This window comes from Pleuronectes platessa, chromosome 18, assembly GCF_947347685.1.
Source record: "Pleuronectes platessa chromosome 18, fPlePla1.1, whole genome shotgun sequence".
NCBI classification, from domain to species: Eukaryota; Metazoa; Chordata; class Actinopteri; order Pleuronectiformes; family Pleuronectidae; genus Pleuronectes; species Pleuronectes platessa.
Window position 1 is genome coordinate 18,060,990 of NC_070643.1, and position 25,774 is coordinate 18,086,763.

At 43.5% G+C, this 25,774-nt stretch overlaps 2 protein-coding genes across 2 annotated transcripts in view; one reads left to right on the forward strand and one right to left on the reverse strand.

Moving 5' to 3' along the window:
- Positions 1-13,404, forward strand: part of stt3b (STT3 oligosaccharyltransferase complex catalytic subunit B) — a 68,032-nt gene extending 54,628 nt beyond the window's left edge. Inside the window, exons 8-16 of the mRNA XM_053446062.1 lie at positions 2,577-2,625; positions 3,287-3,441; positions 5,128-5,339; positions 6,649-6,836; positions 7,640-7,811; positions 8,284-8,457; positions 8,597-8,710; positions 10,492-10,698; positions 11,136-13,404. Coding sequence (XP_053302037.1) covers positions 2,577-2,625; positions 3,287-3,441; positions 5,128-5,339; positions 6,649-6,836; positions 7,640-7,811; positions 8,284-8,457; positions 8,597-8,710; positions 10,492-10,698; positions 11,136-11,210 — 1,346 coding nt within the window. The 3' untranslated portion in view covers positions 11,211-13,404. The remainder of the gene's footprint in view (positions 1-2,576; positions 2,626-3,286; positions 3,442-5,127; positions 5,340-6,648; positions 6,837-7,639; positions 7,812-8,283; positions 8,458-8,596; positions 8,711-10,491; positions 10,699-11,135) is intronic.
- Positions 13,405-17,292: 3,888 nt separating this feature from the next.
- LOC128461232 (oxysterol-binding protein-related protein 10) overlaps positions 17,293-25,774 on the reverse strand; it is a 47,391-nt gene continuing 38,909 nt past the window's right edge. Inside the window, 6 exon segments of the mRNA XM_053446063.1 lie at positions 17,293-17,533; positions 18,072-18,225; positions 18,313-18,495; positions 19,077-19,263; positions 20,701-21,199; positions 21,277-21,426. Coding sequence (XP_053302038.1) covers positions 17,489-17,533; positions 18,072-18,225; positions 18,313-18,495; positions 19,077-19,263; positions 20,701-21,199; positions 21,277-21,426 — 1,218 coding nt within the window. The 3' untranslated portion in view covers positions 17,293-17,488.

The window sequence follows — 25,774 nt, forward strand, 5'->3', positions numbered from 1 at the left end:
ATGGTGCTATTAACCAGATGAACAGCCAAAAGTGGACATATCCTCTGAGGGCTGGTGAGCAAATGGCCTTTTGTTCAGGGATCAGTTGACTTGAATTTTGATGGTGATCCAGATCTGGGATTGTAGCCATTTTCAAATTTTATTTTGAGTGTTTATATGTGGTTAATGCCCTATCCCATCATGCCCTGACCTCCAGTCCCTGTGCTATAGTGGGCTGCTAATCGGCGCATGGATTGTCAGAAAATTGCCCAGAAGGCAAATGATAAACAAATCTAAACTGATGCGTTGAACATTGGTGGGTTACGTGCTCGGTTATCCAGTGACTTTTTGTGTAGTTTAGGTTTTTGACTGGCCTCGTTGATCCCTGGTGTGCACAGCCAGCTGCTTGATCTTTGTCCCGGTTAATGTTTCCCTCCATACTTTTCCCCCCAGCTCTGCCTTTTATTTCAGCTCAGTCTCGGTTTGGGGTCACAGTGGGGGGGCTGGAGATTTCAGGCACAGTGTTGCCTCCTTGCTATTTATTAATTGTGTGTCTGCTGAAGTGTTTAGATCCTGGATGACAAATGCTGCATCTTGAACTACTTAGAAGATATACACGGCGTTCAATCTTATTATAAAAGCACCGAGAGACGGAGAGTTTAGTGAACAAATTCCCCAACAGAAACTATTTCTAAATGCCTCTGCAGCATCTCACTGGCTTTACTTCTCTTATCTAGTGGTGTATTAGCTCAGACTGGTCCCAAGAAACCTAATAGAGTTTATTGTGTAGAAAGGACACTCACTTATCCCCTTAGGTAGTGTTCCTGCTGTGTGTAATGAGCCTTAATAAAGCATGTGACTGTTCTTACCTGACATCCCATATTGGTTTTCTCGCTGTGATCTGGGTAGCAGATTATTTACTCGTCTAAAACCATAATCGGACTTTATGTCAGTCCAGTTTACTCTGCAGCCACACAGTAGAAGGAATGGTGGCACATTACATCTGCAGTGATGTCGGCGTCCTCGATTGGTCGCCCGCCTGTTTCAGAAGTGACTGGCCGCTCCTGTCTGATGCAGACGTCTGGTCTGCTGGGGATACTGGCTTCGACTGGACGGCCTGAAAACGTTGCTATCTGTCAGCCATCTGAACGGAGCGGGGGGGCAGTCGATGCTTGGTGATGAGCCAGTTTCGCAGCAGAGCTCTGCATGTCCTGCCCTCCTCCGTCTGTCAGACGTTTTCATCTCATAAAGATGAAAATGGCGGGTTGGTTTCCTCTGTGTTGTGAACACGGAGCCAAGTATTGATTGGTTGAATCAGTGTCCTCCTTTAAATCACCTCTCGGAAAATATCTCCATCGCGCGTTTGATGCTTTTAAACATCATTTTCTCGCCCGCTTTGGTTCAGTGCTCGGTGAATAACTTTAGTGCTCTATTTTCTTACGCTGGTCATTATGAAATCATCGGAATTAAATGTCATATTCACAATCTCCTTTAAAACTTACAAAGGACATGATACAGTTCTATGTGTTGGAAGAATTTTGAAATGTAGAGCCATGGCTGTTGTTGTGGTGTTTGTGTACATGAGTGTGTGTCTGTGAGCCTCAAGGCAACAGTTCACAGCTAAAATGTATTCCAGATCAAAGCCAAACCAAAGGGAGACATATGTATGTGCACATAAATGCCCTGTGCGCTCTCATTTGCAGCTTAAACGGTTTTTAGTTACATTTATAAACAACTCAATCGCAGTAATTAAGAACCATCAATAGAATATATTTCCGAGTGTTGCCTTGGTTTTGAACCCTGTTGGCACAGTCCACTGCTCACAGCTTAGTCACTGAACACATGAACGTTCTGGAAACCGATTTTCTCCGTCAAGTTCTTACTATAAAGAATGTGAGCGCACGCCAATCAGAGCTTTGCATCATTTCAGTTCTAATGTGATGGTAGATGAAGAGGTTGTTTGTGTGAATGCCAGTGCTGTCATTGGATCAAACCACATCCACACAGTCCTGATGAAGCAGATTAGCTTCTGGCATTATTTTTACCCGGGAGGGTCTGAAATGGTTTGTAAAATAAACCAGGGTGGTCATTTAAGTTAATTGTTGAAGCCGTTTTCTAACGAAACAAAAGTTTACATTCACTGAAACTCACTGAATGTTTTCTTTAACATGATGAATGCCTTTACTTCCTCGGAAAGCTCTGGTGCTTTAGATAAGTAGATATAAAGTTTATATTCCAGTTTAGTTTCCACTATACTGTAGATATCTGTTGTTTTATCCTCAGGCAATTTCAGCCTCACATTTCTTCTGCTCCTTAGGTCAAATAGTGTTTTATTCATTCAAAGCTGCACAGTTGGGTTGAATTTGCCATTTAACAATAATTAAACTTTGTTGTAACAAACAAAATGAAGTATTTTTAGGGTTGTTTGAATACATTTTTATGTAACTGACCTTTAGGTCACTTGTCTCTTTACTTCACTCAGTTAAACAACTTCCTGCACATCTATCAACAGCTCTTGTTTACCGGAGCTCAAGTTAAAAGCTTTTAAGTGGAGAATTTAACATTTTGCTTTACTGATTGAGTTTTTCCTTCTCTAGGATACATTGCTCCTTGGAGCGGTCGTTTCTACTCTCTCTGGGACACGGGGTAAGCTGCGCTGACCTTCACGCTCTCACTATCGACGGAACACTTGTTCAATCGAATGCATGCGTTTGTTTTCCAAGACGGCTCCAAACCCCGTCTGCACAATCCTACATGCAAGGACAGCACAACACGGGCTGTGTGCTGTGCGGTGCTCAGTAGAACGCACTGCAACATGTGTGGTATATCCGCACATCATCAGTTCTTCTGACGTTTGCTGACTGCAGCACATTAGAATGTGTTTTTGTTTTTTTCTCTTCTTCCCTTTGGAGACTGATACTAATTTGTTAATGTGCTTTGTGTTTTCTTTCCCAGCTGTAATCACAAAACACTTAAGAGAGAAAAATGTAGAATCGCATAGAAACTGCTGTGTAAAAGCACATAATGAATAAAGAGGGAAGTCGCAGATCAGAAACTAAAAAGCAGAATAAAAGAACCTCACTCATCAGCAGAGCTAAATGTCTTCATATATTACCAGAAGCATGTTAGGGGAGCTAAATTATCTTTTTTGCTGCTCATAATTCTGGAGTTAATCGGGGGGATCTTTTGTATAATTTGTCTCGACACTCCCAATGCGCTCAACCCAACATGAATTGCATCTGTCTGTCTCTCCCTCCTCCACCTCCTCCTCACCCCCTCTCTCCCTCCCTCTTCCTTGTTTCTCCAGCTATGCTAAGATCCACATCCCCATCATAGCGTCTGTGTCGGAGCACCAGCCGACGACGTGGGTCTCCTTCTTCTTTGACCTTCACATCCTGGTGTGCACCTTCCCAGCAGGCCTCTGGTTCTGCATCAAGAACATCAATGATGAACGAGTGTTTGGTGAGAACATTTTAATCTAATTTCCCAGGTCTATATTTATTTTACCCCCAAGCTTCAAAACCTTAATTTTCCCTGTGGCACAGAGTTCTAAGGTGCAAAGAGCCGCTGGTTCCAGAATTATTTTATATTTCAACAACAGTTGGAGGTACTGCCATGCAATTTTGTGCAGATAGTTGTGCTCAGTAGATGATGACCTGCAGCTTGGTGTGTACCCAGAAGAACTACATTACCCAATAGCACTTTCAGGTCTGTGGTTCGATCTCTGGCTTCTTGAGTGTACATGCAGAAGTACCCTTGGGCAAGATGCTGAAACACAAATTGAGCGTGTATTAGCATGTGTGGGAGAATAAATGCTGTACATAGAAATATGAATGTGTGTCAATGGGTGACTTGTATTGGAAAGCGCTTAGGGTGGTCGATAAGACTAGAAAAGTGTTAAATAACTACAGTCCATTAAATACAGTCCATTGACCATGAGCCTCAGCTGCAGTTGTTACAGAGGCCGGAATCGGAGGTTACTGTTGGGAAAAAGTTTCAGTTCAGTTGTTGAATTCATCCGAGAGAGAAAAATAATTGCGCTGAGTTTTCACATCAGAGAAAAAGCAGCTTCCTTCCTCAAGTGTTTTTTATGAACTAAAGGTTTCTGCTTTTAGCGTTTGATCAAAGGAGAAGTGGTCGAAAAGTTCCTTCCTCAACTACCTTGACATTTTTTTCTGCTGATTCATGGTTCATGTGCCTCCAGCCGTCAGCCACCTGACCTTCTGAATGTGATCCTCAAACAGCTCCTCCTGCATCACAACTCTATTGTCTCATCATTTCTGTTTAACAAGAACAGTTCATCACTCACTAATTGTTCTGCTATTACTGTCGATTATCTGCTTTATTATCACTGAACAGTGATGAACGTGCATGATTTGTAAACCACAGACTGTGTCTCCACTTCCGCCCACTGTCCAGAAATGAAGCTCAAATATCCCCAATATCAACGGTGCCATCTTGCGCTGACAATGTCATTGTGGTCGCGCTCATACACGCACTCGTATTTATTTAATCAAATGAAAACCAAACTTTGTAGAAACAAACGCATACACGAGTTTGATAAGAGCTGCCTGAGATTAAGGAATCCATCAGGGGGCATTTGAAACGCTCGGCTTCACTTTTGAGTTAATGTCATCCATCTTCATAAACAGTCTCAACATAAAACATGTCCAGATCAGAACAGATTCCCAGCTGCACCTCTTTCTTCTCTGTCTCCTGCGTGACGAGCTCTTATCATTTAAACAAAAAGAGAAAACCACTAAGCAGCCACACGACGGCCCGGATCGAGGGCAGAGAAGCTCCGAGCGTTAGAAACAGTCCTTCAGCAGCTTGTTACTCCCTCAGACCTAATCAGCCAATTACAGCTATCGATTAGCCGTGCACCTGTTGAGCCGGGTCGACGCCTCTCAAGGACGGAGAGAGAGACCAGCTCTGTCTCCATGGAGAGTTTTGAACACAGCTAACACAGACGGATTATGCAGCGTTTCTTTAACAACTAAATTTCTCCTTTTCATGTCCTTATCTCTTTTTCACACTCTCTGCCTCGCTTCCTGTCTCTCCTCCACATCCACACCATCCTTCCCCTTTTCTGACCTTCTGTCTGCTTTATTTTCTCTCTCTCATCATCTTCCTCCTTCTCTGTTCCAGTGGCCCTGTACGCCATCAGCGCCGTGTATTTTGCCGGCGTGATGGTGCGTCTGATGCTGACGCTGACCCCGGTGGTGTGCATGCTGTCGGCGGTGGCGTTCTCCAGCGTCTTCGAGCATTACATGGGAGACGACACAAAGAGGGAGAAGCCCCCCCTCGAAGACAGCAGCGACGAAGACGACAAGAGGAATTCTGGGAATCTCTATGACAAGGTGAAGGCAGAATAATGCATAAGTACACAGTGGTATAATTTATTGAAATCATCTTTTCAGGTCAAATTGTCAGGACGCTTACATTTTACCTGGCAGGTTGAAAGCTAGAAAAACAAGAAGATTAAAAAAGTATCATAAAACCACAGCAGCTGGATGTTTTTCCCAGTTACTGTTGTTAAACACTTTTATAGGACATACTGGGATTTGGATTGGTCAGCTCCTCTCCTCGACCCCCCCACCACGTTTGATAAACTGTGATTCATCTCTGAATCAGCTGCCACGATTTTAACAGTTTCCCTTTGGTCAATTTTCAGCTGATTGGTGTAATCACAGTTGAGCTGTGCGTTTTCCCTCAATTCCAGTTTGTGTCATAATTGCATAATTTCACACCTTTCATCGAAAGCTGCGTGAGACGTTCCGTGAAAATGTCATGTTACGTTTTTGAACATGAAGACTTCAGTATGATTGTGATGTGTTTATGCTGAGTCTGGTTGTTACACATCCTCGCTGCCCTGCACTGGCAGAAAAATGGGCAGTGATGCACTTTGGATATACTTCAAGTCTTTGCCTTTTTTTATAAGTAAATGCTGCCTGCGCATTTAAAATAAACTGATAAGTAAAACGGAGACGTGCCAATCGGACAGAATCAAACTGGGCTTATAAACAGCTCTGCAGATAAGAAACAAATTTTCTCCAAGATGAAAGAAACACAATAAATACAAAGAACAGTAAGACATAGCAAGTCAGCTGTGATCTCCACAAGTGTTTCTTTTCTTCTCAAGCAAAAAACATAGTTTAGAGGCTCACTGGATGTTCTGTACAAACTTTACATCTGAACAAATATTTGCTTTTAAAGTTCACATTGAAAACGTAACAAGTTTATTGTAGCCCAGTAACTTCTATGTTAATATATTGATGTTTATGATCTCAGCATTTGGTTGTTTCTCTCATTTTTGACAGAATTCAGATGTCGTTATGTTAACTAACGTCTATCATTGCACATGTTTAGCCCTCGTTTCCGTGTCTGTGAATTAGTTGGAAGACAATATGAAAGAATCATGTTCATATCGTGCAAATCATCTCCTCACATAAGCTTTCTCTGCAGTAGCTTTAAAATAATATTAAATAATCACAGGGTTCGTTTCATAATCCCCACTGAGTTGTCTTCAGATATAAAGCTTGAGGATACGCTAAGATACAATTACTTCATTCAATAATGCATTTCAATAATTTACTACACATTAATTCATAATGCTGGAACGTGTCAGGCCTTCCCCTCCTTCATGAGAGTGTTTGTCTCCCCCTGCAGGCCGGAAAGGTGCGCAAGCATGTGTCCGAGCAGGAGAAAGCTGAGGAGGGTCTGGGTCCCAACATCAAGTCCATCGTGACCATGCTGATGTTGATGCTGCTGATGATGTTCGCCGTCCACTGCACCTGGGTCACCAGCAACGCCTACTCCAGCCCCAGCGTGGTGCTCGCCTCCTATAACCACGACGGGTACAGACACACACACACACACACGCTTGCATTGTAATGTGTAAATGGATTTTTAGATAACTGCAAAGAGTGGAGCAGAGCCCAGAGTAATGGGTCATAATGCATGCGGATGGAGTGCTCCACCTCGTGTGCAAATTAGCCCGTGTGTGTCTGTGTGTGTGTGTTTGCGTGCAGAAACACAGTGCAGCAGAATAGAGAGGGAGTTCATGTATTTTTCATAGTAAGAGGTTTTGTGGAAATATTGGTAAGTGCACCTATAAGCTTCAAGATGATTGCTTAACTTAGTGTTTCTAGGTCACAGGGAAGAGAACTGTCTGCGGACCATCGCTGAATTTACTGAAAGCTGATCTATTATTCTCTCTGAGCTCCTTTACAGGCGTGATTATTCTCTTTAAGCATTAGGGGGGGGAATATCGAAGGCCAAGACTAAATGCTAGACTCAATTTCACACAGCGATACACTGGCAGTTGGGGTTTAACTGCGCCAATGGGTGCAGCATCACTGTTGCGCTGCTCTTTCTTACACACACACACACACACACACACACACACAAACAGACATGCGGTGCTATTACCATACCTACTGTTAATTGGTTGTCTGGCTTCATATCTTGCTGCTGCTGCTCGAGGTGCATTTAGGACACGAGGGTTTAAGAGTGTGAGGTTTTATTAATATTACTATGCATGGATGCTCTATTTCTGACAGTTGCTGCCCTTGTTTACTGAAGGCTGAAATATTCATAGCCTCCGCAGCCGTATGCCTGTCAACACCGTTACCTGTCAACCATGTTTTTGCTTTGTTAGGACGCGCAACATCCTGGACGACTTCAGGGAGGCTTACTATTGGTTGAGACAGAACACGGACGAGCACGCGCGGGTCATGTCCTGGTGGGACTACGGTTACCAGATAGCAGGCATGGCCAACCGGACCACGCTTGTAGATAACAACACGTGGAACAACAGTCATATAGCCCTGGTGAGCCCTGATCAGTCTTTATCAAACTCTCTCTCTCTCTCTCCCTCATCTCTACACTCGCTTCCTGTTTTTCTCTCCTTATTCAGGCTTTTTTTTCATGTAATTACTCCAGTGTATAAAAGAGCTCTTGCCAACAAGCCAGATAATCTTGTTGGTTAAAGTTTTTCCTGTTGAATTTACACTGTAGGGGGATATCAGTTAATTGCTGTCAGGTTCTGCAGTTTTGATCGATTTTTTTTATTTATTTCTCACTCTGCTGCCAAACGTGGAGGAATGATTTGTCTTTTTGTTAAATCTGTGAAAGCCCTCTAGCTTTCTTCTCTCTTCATCTGTCGTCTCCTCAGCGTCTATGATGGATCTCTGTTTTAATGATTTTCTTCTTCTTTTTTTTAATACCTCTGCTGCATTTAAAGCACTGTTTGGTGAAGTGGAGGAAACCCCTATGGAAGTATGACTTGTTTTTTGTTTGTAGGTGGGGAAGGCCATGTCATCCAATGAGACCGCGGCCTATAAAATCATGAGGTCGCTCGATGTGGACTACGTGCTGATCATCTTCGGAGGAGTGATCGGATACTCCGGTGACGACATTAACAAGTTCCTGTGGATGGTGAGGATAGCGGAGGGCGAGCACCCAAAGGACATCAGGGTAAGTGTGAGACAACAAAAAAAAGATGTCCAGACTGCAGTGCATGTCTGGAAGCAGCTTGTGTGATAACATCCCCCACCAACCTAACCCATACCATCATCATTATCTGGACCTCACTCTCCCTCCTCGTCTTCTTCAGGAGAGCGACTACTTCACCCCACAGGGCGAGTTCAGGGTGGACAAGGCCGGATCACCAACCCTGCTCAACTGCCTCATGTACAAGATGTCCTACTATCGGTTCGGTGAGATGCAGGTGAGGAACACACTCATCACTGGAACCATGTGTTTGATCCTTCTTCCACCTCCGCTGGGTAAAGTCAGAGCTTCAGAGAAACTCTCCACTGACTTTAGGGGTCGAGACTTTTGATCCATTTCAGAGGTACAAACAATAAGTCCCAGGTCTGTGCTGGGATCAGAGAGGAACGAGCAGCCGCTGCCCCCAGAGGTGTCAAACCTCCTGCTTCTGTGTCTTAAGAGCAGAGGTGGCTGACGGGGGAGCAGAGCAGGATTTAAGGAGATGCCTCTGAGATTTCCTGAGGTTCAGAGAGTGGCGAGTTGGAGGAAAGAAAGGGATGGAGGAGGAATATGAAGGATTGGCAGAAGCTTTGAAATGTGCCACGGCTACTTCTGGCAGGTAGGAGCGCAGAGATAAGAGGGATCCTTCCTGCCAGGTGCTTGCCCCCCCCCCCCCGTAGATGCGGCCAGGCCAGCGGCTCGGCTGAGATGGGAGAATCAATGCAGAAGCCATCTGCAGACAGACAGGCAACGCTCTGTGCAGCTCACAGCCATGATTCAGGGTAGAGAGACAGAGGATGGGAGGGAGGGAGTCCATCGAGGGAGGAAAGAGAGTTAGCATCAGGGGAGTAGATGAGCTTCATGGAATCAGGGTGTGACGAGGGGAAATAAAGGCTGAGGACAATAAGAAGAGCGGTGGGTAGAGGACGGTCGAGGAAGCTGTTTAGAGGCAAGTGGAGAAAAGAGGATAATAGAGAAAATGTGTAATATAGTCCAGAGTAGAGAGTTTATAATGAATAGGATCGATGCTCGCTCGCTCCCACAAACCAGCACATCTTTCTCTCTCTCTACGCATTTAAATGGAGAGTGTGAAAACCATTAATAACTGTGTCAAGAGAATAAACTTCGGTGGCTAATAATAAACTAACATTTCCTAGTCTGTGTCCACTGAGGCAGCTTGAACACGAACAGGAAATACTGTAGATAGAAACATGGGGAGGAGGGGTGAGAGTACAGAGCAGGAGACAGGAGGAGGAACAGAGGTGATGAGGGCGCATCAAATGTGAGAAGGACACTTTAACAGGAGGAGACGTCAAAGGCTTTTGGAGCAGAATATTAGGAGCGAGTGGCTGAAAGTGGCTCATACCCAGTGTTGCGTAAATGTTCTACGAAACTGTTTATTTCTCTTTTAAACCTGTTTATTTATTTTTTAAAGCAAAGTTTACATCTCTTCCCAGTTAGCTTCTCCTCTAACTTTCTGTAAAAAGTGGTATTTCCTGGAATTTCAATCCATTACTGTGCATCTGCAGCTATTAAAGTCTTTAAACGCTTCATATTCCTCAGTGAAAAGCTTTATACGGTATTAAGAAGTCTTAGAATTTTAAGAGTTGGATTATTTTCTCGCCTGCCGTTTTATTTGATCTCTACATTGATCTGAAGCTCAAAAGATATTTTCATCTTCTGCTCTATGCGACTGAAAAAATATCATTTTGTTTTCAATTTGCTGTAAATGACACAAGCAAGATAAGTTTATGATGGAGAGTAATTTTCTTTTTGTCAGACTCGGCATTCGTTGACTTATCATTGCAGTTCAAAAAGAATGAATTCCTTTTAATTGGTAAATCCATTAATTCGTTCTGCTGCTCATCCTGTTTCAAGTTAGAATCATTTAATTAATCATGACCTTTAGTCAGCGTGATCGTGACTCAGGTATCAACTCTCATTCATGTTTCTTTTAAAAAAAGATCTAAGATGTGAATTTAAGTCTAACTTCATATTTCCACCTTCTCCGTCTCCCAGCTGGACTTCCGGACGCCACCCGGCTTCGACCGGACGCGTAACGCCGAGATCGGCAACAAGGACATCAGCTTCAAGCACCTGGAGGAGGCGTTCACCTCGGAGCACTGGCTGGTCAGAATCTACAAGGTGAAGAACCTGGACAACCGAGAGCCGCTGGACCACAAGCTGCGCAGCGTCGTGCCCAAACAGAAGTACACGTCCAAAAAGGTACCGGGGACATTTCTGTGATTCATGTTGCTCTGTTGTTCATTATGTCTCCCAGCTTTAACAGGATTATTCTACTTTTTGTAATAAAAACTAGATCATTGTGACGTTATTGGTCAAAGTACGGTTCATTTAGAGAAAACACTGCGTCATCCCACACAACCGAACAGAGGATATTACTCAGGATCCCTGTGAAGCATCTAACTCACTGTGAAGCTGCTGGTTTAAGGTTAAAAAGTTGCATCGTGTTTTTGAAACCAGTATTAGTCGTTCATCTGAATCATTGGGTCGTAGGATAAAAAGTTCAGTTTGATACCCAGTGATTCATGTGCAGTGATTTCTCCTGGATTCTGTATCAAAGCTGTTTTGGTTCCAGAATATTTAGTTGAGATATATTTTTTCGATATACATATATATTTCCTCTTCTGTCTCCGACCCAGACGGCCAAGAGGAAGCGAGGACACATCAAGAACAAGCTCTCCCTGAGGAAAGGCAAGAAGCTGCAGAAAAAATAATGACGACGATGACGAACTCTTCTAGGAAAACAAACAAATGCGAAGAAAACCTCTAACAACCAATGAAGAAGAACACGGGGGCCGTTTCTGTGGCACTTGGTCTCAAGAGCTTCTCATAAGGGCGTCCCTGTGTGTTGAGGAAGTTGAAGTGTAAACGTCTGGCTAGCTCCAGAACTATTGTCCGTTTTTTCCCGAGGACTGCTGTCTTGCTTTTTTTTTTTTGTTTGTTTGTTTAGTTTTCTCCTCCCTCCTGTTTTTGTTTATTTTCTTGCTGTTAATTTTTTCTTTTGTACTTGAATGTTTGCTACGGTATTGGGCTGCTCTACTTGTTCTTTTTGGCGTCTGTTAATTTTTTTTCGTGGTACGTTAATCGATTGCTTATCAGTTGGGGGTTCGGGGGCGAAGGGGGAAATGAAAAGAAGACTTAGGAACATTTGCACCAAAGACCCATCGACCTTGCTCCGAGGCACATGTTGAACTTCCTGCTGAGAGTGAGGAAGAGCGGGAGTGAAAGCTGAGGACTTTGTTCCTGACACGTGTACAGAGGACAGTATGCGGTATGGAGGAACGTTACCGTCTAGGCACAGCTCATCTGTAATATTAACCTTTTTATCATCATCGACATCTTCTTCTTCATCGTCATCATCTCCTTTCTGTCTGCTTGGCTCCCTGACCTTTATTTTTCAACTAATTCTTAAGACAAAAAAATTGGCCGACTGTGTAAATATGTGATGTAAAGACAAATGTCTAAAAGGATGATAATATATTGGATTATTGTGGTGATTTTTAAATATGCAGTTTTTCTCTTAATTTCATTCTGTGATTCTTTTCGGAAAGTTTATTTGTTTCTTTTTTGTTTGTTATTTTTTTTGTTTGTATGACAGCAAATAGAACAGTGAATGCAATAATTCTTGTACAGAGGGGCTCGAGATTTTGTTGAAAAGAATGAATGTGAATTTTTACAACGTTCCTTCACCCCCCCCAACACCCGTCCCCCTGTTTTTCATGAATTGCGTAGATTGTATATTTCTGCTGCTAGGGTTTTAAAGACGGACGCGAGCGCAACTGTGTGTAAAAAGTAGTGCTAATGAATTAGGCGGAGGGAGCGAGCGAAGCCTAGTGCCTCATCCCCGGTCATCATCACCTCGTTTAGTTTTTTTTAGAGATTGTCTGGAAACTGAACTGGGAGGAGGTCGAGTTCGTTCACAGACACAGACAAGAACTTCCATCACTGTCTGAAACTTTAGGATAGAGCTGTGTCCCAATTCCACACTACAGGTGAATCCTTCACGTCCCGCTGCTGTTCTCAAACATGGAGCTAATCATTAGGACCAACTGTTGATCAATGACTTCTTCTGTCTGTCAAGTTAAAAAGAAAATGAGCCTGGTGTGACGCTTTGAAACATCTCGTCTTGCCTGAAACACGGTTTAAAAAGAAACCACGATAGTTGAGCCTGCTATTAAACAGGAAAGCAGCAAGTTCTCACGTGTTCGAAGCTGAAACAAGTATTTTTTGTTGTTGCTTTAATGATTAAAATGATTTATTAGATGTAGTTTTAAGTTCACTGCAGAATTAAGAGCAGTTCTCAAATTCCTCTCTAACGAGGCGTTTTGATTCTTGTTCATAATCTGCCAATTTGTTTCTTGATGATTCGATTGACTTTGTTGTGTTTAAAATGTTGAAAAAGAACCAAAAAAATAGGAAAAACTAATAATACAAAACATAAAAATATAAAATCTTCACACTTGAAAAGTTATAGAAATCAACATTTGGCTTTTGTGTCGAAATCGTTACTCAAAGGATTGATAGTACAAACAATACTGGGATTTTGCAGCGACTGAGATTTCCTGACTTAACTTCAATTATGTTTTTCAAATTGATATCACTTTGTGTCATGTGTAAAATGGTGGAATGGCCCTTTACCTGTCTATCATGGTTTCAGCTCTAGAACAGATACGAGATTAAATGTTTTTTTTAAATCTGAAAAACAATTCTTTATTTGGTCCATTCTTTGTAACATTAGTAAACCGTAGAGCTGCCACTCACAATTATTTCATTTTCCAAAATCCAGGTCTGACCATATTGTGAATGTTTTTTCTGTTTCTGTCCAAAAACTCAAACAAATGTAGGTTAACATCTTAGAATTTGCTTAAAAAATGATGATTAAATAAATAATTGTTTTACTTCTGTTAATTGATAAGTCATTGGATCTGTAGAGGAACAGACTGCTGGGGTTGGGACATGGCTCCGATCAGCAGTGACCTTTGACCTCTGATCGGGCGCTGCACTGTTCTTTATGTTGGTTCCTGCACGCTTCAGCTACCTTTTTTTATTTTTTTGTTATCAAGTGACACATCAAACGACTAACACATCAAACATCGACTTTATTTCTTTCACCTGTTCCTCCCCCTTTTTTTTCCTTCTGCTTAAAAACTAAAAACTAAAAAAACAACTTGTCTCCATCACTTTGTTCTCTTTGCTTTTGATCTTCTCTGGAATCTGAACGTCACCGGTTCAGGCGTCAGGCCTCCAGCTCGGTGCCGCGGCGTTTCCTCCTGTCGCACGAAGCCTGGAACTGGGTCACATTTATCGGCTTTTAGGCTCTTTTTTGATTTCTCATATGTGGCGAGGAGAGAAAGTTGAGACTAAGCCTTAATGTGATGTACAGTGTGTTGCCCTCTTACCTTCCGATTTTGTTTTGTTTGTTTTCTTTCAGAACAAGTAACGGTGGAACAGTTCTTTCTTCTACTAAGTTTGCTCATGTCTTAGTAGCTCAGTGCCGTCTGTCCATGACACCGTTCTTTTGTTTGATGCAGTCCCCCCCCCCCCCCCGCTTCTCTGCTCACCTTCAAAGTTTACATTTTTACATTGTTGTTCTGTTCAGTCATCGTTAAATATACACTTCAATGAAAAGACTTGTCATTTGTTATTGTTGTCATCTCCTCCTCAGAAGTGTCGGTTGATTAGACAACTGCTGTGCTGTCACATTTCCACTAGATGGCAGCATTAGCCTCTGAATGAAGATGTTCGCTCTGGAGTCTGCAGCAGTTTGTGCAGAAAGTGACGTAATCCTCAGTGGCGCAAGGGAAGAAGCTTGTGCTGGTTGTGCGGGTGGTACTGGGATTCAGACGCAGCCACTTTGCATGTGCGTGCAAATTGGTCGGGTGGTGTTGATCTTTAGAGCAGAACCTCGTGAAGCCATGTACTTGTACACGCGGGATGAAAATCCACACGCTTGGCAAAACCCTGAATAAAACATAAGTTAGATGTCGCTGGCAGCAGCGGCTACTGAAATAGCACTGACGTCAGTTTCCTCAAAATAAGACTGGGGGGGGGGGGGCGGGTGTCAAAGTCTTAAATTTAATTTTCAGAAATCTGGAAATATTTGTTTTTTGTTGATCAATTTGTCCAAAACACAACTATTTAATTTATTATCATGTACGTGAGGAAAAACAAGATTTACAATCTGTGGGTAGAAATTACTAATTTGTTTGATCCATGACAATTAACTTTCAAAATATTTGCTGCTTTAGCTTCTTTTGAGAATTATTTGCAGTAATTTTAGAGATGAATGTTAATCCATCGCTCCAACATCTACTGTCACCGAGGAACTGATTATATAATATGTTTTCAGTGTTGGGGAAGTAACAGAATAACGGGCATGTAACATGTTTGATACAAAGTATGAGTCATTGATGACTATTGGTTTAAATTGTAACTAACTACAGAGAACAGTTACTAAAAATGAATTGCATACGTTTTAAACTTTGAAATTTAGAAGTAGTTAAATTCTTGGTCGTCTAATTGGACGACCTGTTAGCTCAACATGTTTAGCGACCGTCAAGTTGTACTCGTACTAATTTGTAGTGGTGGCAGTGTAAAAACTGATAAGTAAAATAAGCAGTGACACACTGTAGAAGTACACAGTAAAAACTATAATAGATAAAGTCATGCATTTTAAGTCTAAAGCTAAAGTATTCAAACTGCTCCGTTCAGTTAAGGATGAAATGATCCATGTTGAAGTGTTTGACAACCAGCGGCGGATCTAGGATTGATCTAAATCGGGGGCCACAGTTTACACATGGGGGCCAATCATATGTCGAACATACATACAACCTACAATACAATATTTTGGCCAGTGCCCCCTGGTCCCCCTCCTGGATCCGCCCCTGTTGCAGAGGAGTCAGCAGATGCACATTCACAACGAGAGGACATAGTTTTAAAAAGGTACAAGGTCTTTATTAATGGACATTTCCTTCATTTATCCACAATCACTGTCTACTCAGGTGAGTCCGGATCCTCTGGAATATAGAAAACTCCTTGTCGACAGTTTCACGTAAGGCGAGTGTCGGAGAACAGGGTGGAGCCGAGGTGACGGGTGTCACGCTGCCCTGCGGTGGGATGGAAATCGACCGTGTGCTGTCACGGCCGAGGCTACAAACTGGCATCTGGTAAATTCACCTGGCTAAAAATATCACCACTACGAATACAACGGAAGGAAGAAGCAGTGAAGAGTGAAAGAAAAAAGGCCATAAAAAGCAAACGTTCAGTGAAGAACAACATGATTCATTGGATTTGTGTTTGTCTTTCATTCTGGTTCTACAGGCGTCTGACCCTTTTCTGTCCAACGGGTCGTTACCTTCACAGAACCAGCCTTCCAACAACCCCCCCCCCCCCCCCACATCTGGATATGAGAACATGGCCGCTCTCCTGCAAACCCTCATCCCTATTCACCATGAGGAGAAGCGTTGACCTGTGACCTGCGGCGGCTGCTCAGTCACCTCGACCAAGGAGGTTTCCATACCCGTCCTTTTGCTTGTTGGTTGTTTTGATTGTGAGCAAGATTCCATAAAAACTACAGAACAAAATGTGGGTCAGGGAAGAACCTGTTCAGATCTTGTGCGGATGCAGTGAATCTTTTCTTTAACATAATCTCCTCTTCCACTGGTCAAAAACCCCACAAACATCAGGCTTGTGTGGTGTTTACTGGACAAACAGAAAAGCAAACTCAACTGGTGAGGTGAAAGGAGTTTATCACCTTTTTGGCAGGTTTAAAAAAAAAAAAACGTGCCATGTGGCGTTTTTCAACATTTTCACCCTTTTCCCAATTCATGGCTCTTTATGGGATCAATTCAGGCAGGTTAAGGGGACTGGTTTCCAATGTGGTGCAGCTTGATTACATTTAAGGGGACTGGTGGAGGTGTAAGGAGCCTATCTAGTTACACAAGGGCTGTTATGAGGGGCAGAAATTCAGAAACGGCTCGATCTAGACTCATTATTTCCTTTTTGAGTCCTTCCTGTGGGTTTGGTGAAATCTGGCTCACAAACAAAAGGGGTGAAAACATTCTCCTCATGTCGAGGTAATTCTACTTCACCACCAACAAACATGTGTTTAACGTCACGATGGAGCAGCTGAACGAGAGGTAGTAATGGAAAGTGGAGGCGTCTCACTCGGTGGGTGAAATACAAACAAAGAGCGTGAGGGGAAGTCGTGCACAGGACAAGATGGCAAATGTGGCGTTCCATTAAAATGTGTCCAGATACATTCATAGTGCAGACAAAACAATCAGGACCTCTTACGTTCTAGTAGCTCACTGTAATGTAAGGAATAATAATAAACTTTAACACATGACCTAACGTAGCACACACTCTGTTTCTATCTGATCAGGGGGTCTTATTTTCCATAAAGCTCTTGGAGACGACCCTGATTGGTAAAAGCCACAGATATATAAAATATTAAATTTATTTTCTATTGGTAAAAGTGCTTCTTATAAACAACTCTTTATAATGTACTTACACACGGCTACAGTATTATGTGTTACAGGGAAACGTCCATCGACTAACGCTGCATGACAAACTAAAAGCTCCGAACCAAAGGATGTCTGAGAGGAAACGGGTTGATCGTAAAACACCGGTGGCAAACGTCATAACTGTGCATGTGCAAAAAAGGCCTTGGCAAGGTGAAAAATAGAAATACTCTACTTTGAATAGTAATACTATTAACTGTATATAAAAATGTACTTCAGTCCCAAGAGCTCTGGACCCCCCCCCCCCCCCCCCCCCCCCCCCCCCCGCCCCGTCTCGGTTCTAACAGTGGAGATCCCTTTGGCACCTTGTTTGTTTGTGTGATTGTGTCTCCGTGGTGTCGCTCTGAGAGTCTGTAGGTCTGGAGGCCTGCGGGGGGGGGGGCTACTCCCTGCGTCCGACCTCCTGACCTCCGCCCTCGGCGAGGGGAGGGGAGGCAGGGTCTCGGTTGTTGAGAGGAGCTGATCTGGTGTCAGGTCGACTTCCACAGTGAGTTGTTGTAGATCCAACCGTCTCCCTGGAAATAAGATCGTTCAGAAGATTGTTCTCAGTAACTCAGCTGGATTATTCAAAAACTACTGAACAGATTTCCCTGAATAGATTTCTTTAGTTTGGCCACAAGGGGCAGTAGCCTTGGCTGAAGTACAGTATTCACCCTACAGTTCACAGAGTAATCAGCAGTGGCATCTTAATACGTTGAGAGATGAGACATTTCCTGTTGTGTTTACCCTGAAAGTCAAAATGTCTGCTTCAGAAACTCAAACAGGATTTTCAGTTCATAGTTTTCATTCTGTGGCTTTAGGTCCTGGAGCGTTTTGGTGAGCAGGAGTTTTTTTGGGGGTTAATCTGGATTAAACGTGAATTTGCTGAAATCAGTTTTCAGAAGAAACACTTTCGACTGAAGAGGCTGTTTAAAGTGACGTCTGGGAATCAGCAGGGTTCTAACAGACAGAACTACAGTAGAGTGTTTGTGCCTCTCCACCAGGGCCCCACAGTCTCCTTATGAAACCACATTTAAATTCAGCAGTGAGTTGTATCAGGAGAAGTTCACTCACCTCTTTAGTGAAGTACTTGGGCGTCCATGGTTTGTTGTCGGCCGCTCTCTTCCTCTCCTCCCCCCTCTGCCGCTCCTCCAGTCGGTGTTTGTGCTCCGTGGCCTCGTCGATGTTTCCTTCCTTCAGAGATTTGGTGACGTGTTGCCATAAGCACCTGTAAAACACACGGTTGCATTAAAAGCTCCCACGTCAGTGAGGTCCCTCTGCATGGAGTCATTGTGTAGTTGTTGTCTCTTCTCACCTGGACTCCTTCCTCCCCTGCTGTTCCGACGGCCGCAGCTTCTTCCTGGTGACCGGGAGTTTGGCCGTGTCGATCACTTTGGTTTCCCCGCTGCTGTACGTGAACTCCAGCGTGCCGTTCCACTCGCCCTGCGCTTTGCACACAATGGTGTTGGTCGGGTTGTGTTTGACCTCGGCCGTCACTCTGCAACACAACACAACACACACAGAGTTGGAACTCACAGACCCATACATTCAGGACAGGAAACTTTATCTTGAACGTTTTCATTTTTGAAACATTGTGTCCTGAGCATCACAAGATCATTTCTGAGGGTCACAAAAGGGTTGTGGAGAAAATCAATATAATATTTTATTTATATTTTGTATATGAAATGACAAATTTTAGACAAGGAATTTGTTTTTACATTAAATTGTCTGCACCAGTGATGAGATCTGATCTTTAGATGTTATTGAATATGTTTGTGAAAATCAAAGACTTAGATAAATATCTAAAATAAGTGAATTTGACTTCATGCTCCCAGGAAAAACTTTTATTTGTAGCTTTCATGTGTTGTTTAAAGTTTTACGGAAGCAGCTTTTTAGATCTATCTTTTAAATCTATAGCCATTGAAACTTTTTAAATGTTTTTATGCAGCCATTGCTTTTCAGTAGTATGGGACGTCCTCAGCCTGATATCTGCAGTGACACAGTCAGTGTTTGTGTAACAAACAGAGTTTGAAGTGATTTCTTTCCTCAGTGACGGTGGACGTGTAGAGAATCTCCCACCTGTGAACCTTCCCTCCGTAGAAGGGCTTGGTGTGGAAGGTGACGGTGGCCGAGTAGCCGCTCTTGACGCAGCTGATGGACACTTTGCCCCCCAGCTCCACCCAGGGCACGGTGAGGATGGAGCGGGCGTAGGCGCAGGGCAGCGTGAAGACGTACTCCTCGTCGTGCTCCAGCAGACAGAGGACTCCTGGAGGACAAAAGTTTAAACTATGATAAGAACATGCTGAAGAAATCTCCTCATGTGGGGAAAAAACACAATTCTTAACTTAAAATCAGAAACCCACAAGGATTTCTGACGGCACACACACACACACTCTTTGTTTAAATGCATCAGGACATATTGGGCTAATAACCATTAATTCAATCGTGTGCCTGCCACTGGTTTCCACTATGTATTTGTGAAAGCCAGCAGCTGATTATTCCATATGAACATCACATTAAAAACATTTTACAGTGCTTTTAAATGCTGTTAATATTATTCAAAGAACCGTCTCTGATGCTTTTAATCTCCGTGTTACATCTAAACTAAAATCACCACGTGCCCTGGGTGCTTCTGGGTAAATAGGGAATACATTTACATTATTTATTAACCTGGCTGGAGGCGGCAATAATTGTTTTCTATTACATGTGATGTAAATACTCAGAATTGATTTTCACCACATCATTATGAATACACATTCACTCCTCTGTTCTCTGAGAGGCTGTTTTTACTTGAGACACCACTTTTCCCAGGTTCCTCAGCTCCTCACATGCTCTTCTTAGAACTCATGATTACAAGAGAGGACTTGTGCAGCTGTGTTTCTCTGCCTGACGCCTCTGGGGGTTGAGCTGTGTGAGGCGTCGCTGTGACCACATCGTGACACAGAGCGATCAGTCTACTGAGCGAAGCCCCAGAGCCACAGAGGAGCTTTCACTTTGCTCTCATGTGAAGAGAGAGAGCACCTGGTGGATTATCAGTCATATCTAAAAACGTTCTGTGCCTCCTGAGATTCAAGTGACCTAATAAAATACAGCTCATTGGTATTAGAGAGAATGAACTGTGTTTTAAGGGCAGTGCTCAAAGGTTGTTTTTGAAACTATACTTTTCAGTGTTGTTAAAAAAAAGAAGATATTTCACTGAGTGGCCTCTTTCCCTCTTTACCTCATTGGTTGTTTTTGTCCTTTTAATTTAGTATTTTTGCATTATTTTCAATGAATAACAATCAACCTCTATAAAGTGAATGATAAGTTTTCTGATTTCTGTTTTAATTGTGTATCCTTGTTACACATTGTATTTTCTTTTAGCTGTAAAAGAGCACGTGTTGTTTGCTCAGCCTATTCTGTACAAATAAAGGTTGAATAAATAAATAAATATGTTTATATAGTTTCTTCTCATTACTGTATTTATACTGGCAGCCTGAATGAACAAATAACCAAATTAATCATCTATATTTGAAGGTTTATTCAATCTGTTGTGTGAGACGTGTCAAAAGTGAGAAATAAGATCCCTCGAAGATTCTCCAACACCACTCGGAGCGCCTTGTTAGCTCGACCTTCATGACCCGTACAAATAAGATTTAAGGGTCCAGATTTGAAGTGATTGATATATAAATATTTCATGAGTGTCATGTTGTGTTTGATTCACCTTCTCCCACCATGGACACTCCTATCGACATCCCCATGAACTTGCTCTTGGTCCAGACGTGTGCGTTGACACACATCTGCCTCTCCCGACACTCGCAGTAGAACCCCGACACCGGTGGATGATGGGAAACCTGCTCGGCCACAAAGCGCACTCTGTAGCAGTCTCCCGGCGACTCGTCCTCCTGCTGCGTGTTGTTTGGGCCCCGGCTCGGCTCCCAGGTCGGGCCCTGGTTGGATCTGACCGAAGGCTTGACTTTGTCCCGCGGCACTTCCCAGGAACAGTGAAAGGTCTCCCCCAGCACGGGGTTGTAGGGCTTCTTGGCCACGGCCCCCTTGCGTCCCTCATGGAAGGCGGTCAGGTAGTACTCCACGAAGCGGATGATGCGGTCCTCTGCCGTGGCCCCGGCCGTGATGGACAGGAACATATCAGGGTGGGCCATGAAGTTGGCGTACATCTCCAGCAGCGATCGCTTTTCCAAGATGAAGGTAGGCAACACCACCTGAAGAAAAATACCATGTTAAAGAGATAGTGTTTGTTCAGGGGAAGAGAGAACATCCATCCACACGTTGCTCTTACCCGTGTGAGGTCCATGCCCAGTTTGAGCTGAGACAGCAGGTGGAGGATGATGCTCCGCTGGTCGTCCAGGACGCCGAGGTCCTCCTCGTCGTTGTCCTCCGTGTCTGTGACCTCTTCACTGGGGCTGATGTCTTCCAGCCCTGGGGGGTGCTGTGAAGACAAGAGGAGCAGGGGGGGAAATCTGATGAAGGTGCATGTCAGAGAAAAAGTGGTTTGTTTGTAAATTACAAGAAAACTAACGATGACACTTGGTGGAAGGAGGAAGTATGAGTCCGGAAATCAATATATTTTAGTTCCAGGTATTTGTTTTACAACTTTGCGAGATAGTTGTATTTTCTTTGATTGTCCAGGTAGTAATTCATGGATCTGGACGAAATATTTTGGGAACTGACCAAGTGTCCTGAAAACCTGCTCAAAAGCTTTCGATAATCGTGCTGACAAACAAACAAACCAATAGACTGAGGTGAAAACATAACCTCAAATAAAACCCCATATGAAAAAGACTATTAAAAGCCAACAAAGGAAATAAAAAAAACAACCTTCCCTTCCCTGAAAACTACTCAGAATTTTCCAGAGGACGAGAACAGAGCAACTCAAAGGATTCCACTTCCTCCTCTCCACTCCCTGCTCCTCCCGGCCCTGAAGCTGCTCCTCTTGGAACCTGTCACTGGAAAAAGGCCAAACCGAGGAAGATGAAGCCGTTTTTTCTTTCGCCAACGTTGAACTGTCGATACGAGCGATAAGGTCACCGACTCATTTAGAGACGAGGCGACGACCTGTTGGAGAAGCAGCCTATAAATACCAGAGGACACAACCTCATTTACTTGACACTGCCTTCCATTCATGCTCCGTTCAGCCATGTCTTTTCAGCCACTCTCAGAGTTTCACGTGACAATGGAAGCAGCGTATTTCCTCCGAGCAGCCTGAGCCTTCAGCATTGATCCGCACAATGCCTCCATTGGTCGGGGGGCACGGAGACTTGTGTTTCGTTTGTGTTCCAGCATTCAACTGGAAATGGATCCAGTGGAGGTTAAAGAAGAGCACATGTCTTTGATATCTCCTGCAGTGACTCGGGGCAGGGAAGGAAGACGGGGAAAGGAAGGAGAAAAACAAGAAAGAGGCTGATGTATAATGCAGAAAGTGCTCTGGAGCCTGTGGGCAACAACAACTCCCCTGCACCCCCCCCCCCCGTCCGCCCCACCGCTCTTTATCCTCCGTCTCTATCTGTGTCTCTGAGCAATTACAATCATTTATACATGCGTCCTGTTTTCAATTTGATATCTCATTTTAAAGCAACGGCAAAAAAGCTAAATAAGTAGAAAAGCTGAGGAAAGATCTGAGATGAAAGTCCAAGCAGCGTAATTACATCTAGTGGCCCTGCAGAGACGGGGGGGGGGTGAAACGCTGAAGAAACAAGATTTCCAGGACCGGCGTGCCTGCCTGCCTGTCACCTGAATATTTCATTCAATGCATGCATGCCAAAAGCTCCACACATCCACTCAGCCATTAACACAATGAGTACACGTTTATGAACAAAAGACACACACACACACACACACACGCACAAACTGACAAGGGAACACACATTCAGGAGCGGGCTGCAGAGTGATATATATAGACGTGAAGGGAGAAGGAGGATGGGGGAGGTCTGTTATGATTCCACTGGTTCTAACTAATTAAAGAGGCTCCTGGCAGCAACAGGAAATGACTGCTGTACAGTGTGGCCGGATGGTTATCGTATTTGTACGATAACTTTGGCCTCTGTACGATCAATAATTCATCATGGACGATAATTTCACCATTTTGTGACACATCAGTGTAACAGTAGTAATCTGGAGCGTGAAATCACGTCTGTGTTTACGCATCTCTTCTCACGTGAAGTATTTTCTGTCAATCACACTTGTGATGATGAACACAGGAAGTCCCGCCTGTCTCATGTCTCAAAATAAAATAAAAAGAATAGTTTCTGTAACTAAATCACTAAAGAATCTCGACACTTCGAAACGTCGGTATTGAGCTTTCGTTAGTTTTATGCAAGAAAACTTTTCAAAAAGGTGGAAAAATAACGTGTCACAAATCTTACAGAGTGTGTTTGGGTTGATGATCCGACACTTTGAGGGGAAAGAAAAACACAAAAGGTTTAAATAACATTGGTCATTTCAGAATTAAATCTTTTCACATTAAGTTGTAATGTGATTGGAAACGTCCTCCATCTTACACCACGAATTAAATTTCCGACCCCCGAGTCAGAAGCTGCACCTGGAAGATCAGTAGCACCTCAAAATCCAAGATGGCCACTCCGTATATCAACAGTAGTGGAAGCTGTAGTTTTTTTACTGTTTATCTGCACTTCCTGTCTTTAAATGTGTCATGTGACACATGGTGCTATCCAGTTACTGTCTGTGGACGTTTTATTGTGGTGTTTATACGCGTGAAAAGCAGCGTAATGTGTTATAATGAATTGAACAATGTTCCTGTGTAGCACTATGTTTATCTTTCAAAGCCTTGTAACACTGTAGAAACACGCATGAATATAAACGTGTAAATATTCATAAGTCAGGAACAGACAATTTTATGAATCATAAATGTTAGAGATGCTGAAGCTGGGGCTTATTTTAAATATACTTGTTTCATTCTACCAAATCTATAAGTGGATTATTTCTGAATAGAAAGGCCCTGACAACCCAGAGTAAGTGTTATGATGTATACAGCACTAGTCTCTTTAATATTTAAGTACTTAACATCATTTCTAAAGGGTCTCTTATTAAAAACGTGTTCTATCGATCTGGTTTTTATGCTTCAGACTAGAAACAGATCCCATTTTTCATCGACTTTTACTTTGAGAAATAATTCCTCCAACTTCTGCAGATGCTCTAAATGTTGAGCAGCTGAACGAGCAGCTCTGGGGAGATTACTCCATAATGTATGAAGTCAACAAAGAGCCTCGGTGTTGCAGGAGAACTGGACTCAACATTTCAAAAGAGAGATGTTTAGAGCCAAAATGCAAAGAGTGGCCCACAGGCTGCGGCTCCACTGCTCACCCCACGTCCACAACGGAAAACACTTCACCATGAAACGATGCATTCACACAAACACCAGCTGATACTCACGCTCACGCTCACACTCTGCACGCTGCATTGCTGTGTAGCTACAGGCTTGACCTGCATGAAACTGGATCTCATCTCCGAGCGGCCTCAGGTGAACAGCACGAGGAGGGAGGACGACCACCGCTCACACAGGACGGGTCTATAATCCAATTACACAGGTGAACTCCAGAGGAGAGTCGAGGTCTCTTCACAGAGCGGGGGATAGCCGCTCTCTCTTACCGGCGTCCTGGGTCTTGTTATAGAGACAAAGTGTGAGTGGAGGTGGTGGAGAGCTGCTGTGCGTGACAGAGAGAGTCTCTCCTCTCTCACCCACCACCCACTCTGAGGAGGAAAGAGACGGAAACAGGGAGGAGGGGAGGAGGAAGCTGAGGAAAGTCCCTGTGACGTCTCCCTCTCCACCCTCCTATCGGCCCTCTGCTACATCTCCTTCCATTTTTGCCTCCACCTCCTCCCTCCGTCACTACCTCCCTCCTGTTCTCCTCTGACATGACATCCCTCCTTCCACCTTCATCCCTCCTTCCACCTCTGCTCTCTCTCAGGAACACATGGACAACACGTCTTCTCTCTTTATTTTTGTCTTCCTCCTGCCTCCGTGCCCGTCTCCTCATCCCGTCAGCGCCACTTCTAACTCACTTCACTCTTGCCTTTGATTCATTCTTCTTCCTTCTCCTCCTCCTCCTCCGCTCTCATGCTGTCATCTCCATCGCTGCTCCTTCCATTCACCCTCCCTCCTCCTCGTCTCATTACATCACACCATCCGATATTCTGTTTCATCGTCATCCGTCTCCCCCTCCATTAGATTTTTCCCTAACTTTCCTCTCGGTCTCACCCTCTGCTTGTCTCTCTCTCTCTCTCTCTCTCTCTCTCTCTCTCTCTTGGAGCATCAGGGGAAAGTGTGGGCGGCTGCAGGAGGCTCAGATTGGGAGGAAGATGAGCCAGATCTCCTTTTCCCTCCTCACTTCTCCATCCATCCTCCTTATCCCTCCATCCATCTCCACTCACTCACTTTGTCCTTTTGCTGTGAAATCGCTGACAGATGTGCACTGTGTGGTTTTAGTTCTATCTTTCAAGTGTGCGTTAAAGATCCTTTCTCCTCCTTCTTCTGCTTTTTGTACCGTAAAGAGTAGAAAAGATGGTCAACTGAAGTTATACTCATCACCAGGATCACGAGCAGCAGAATACATAAAACAGCATCTACTAAGATTGTCATTATTTTTGCGGCTCCGATTAAAAATGAGTTTTCAAAACAGAAACAAAATGCAGCGTACTTTAAAAATAAATTATTATTTGATTCGGAAAATAATCTCATAAGCAACAAATAGGTGCTATTTGTGTGTCCACTGATTATGTCCTTGCTGCCCAGACACATAAAATGCCATCGGGATATTCTT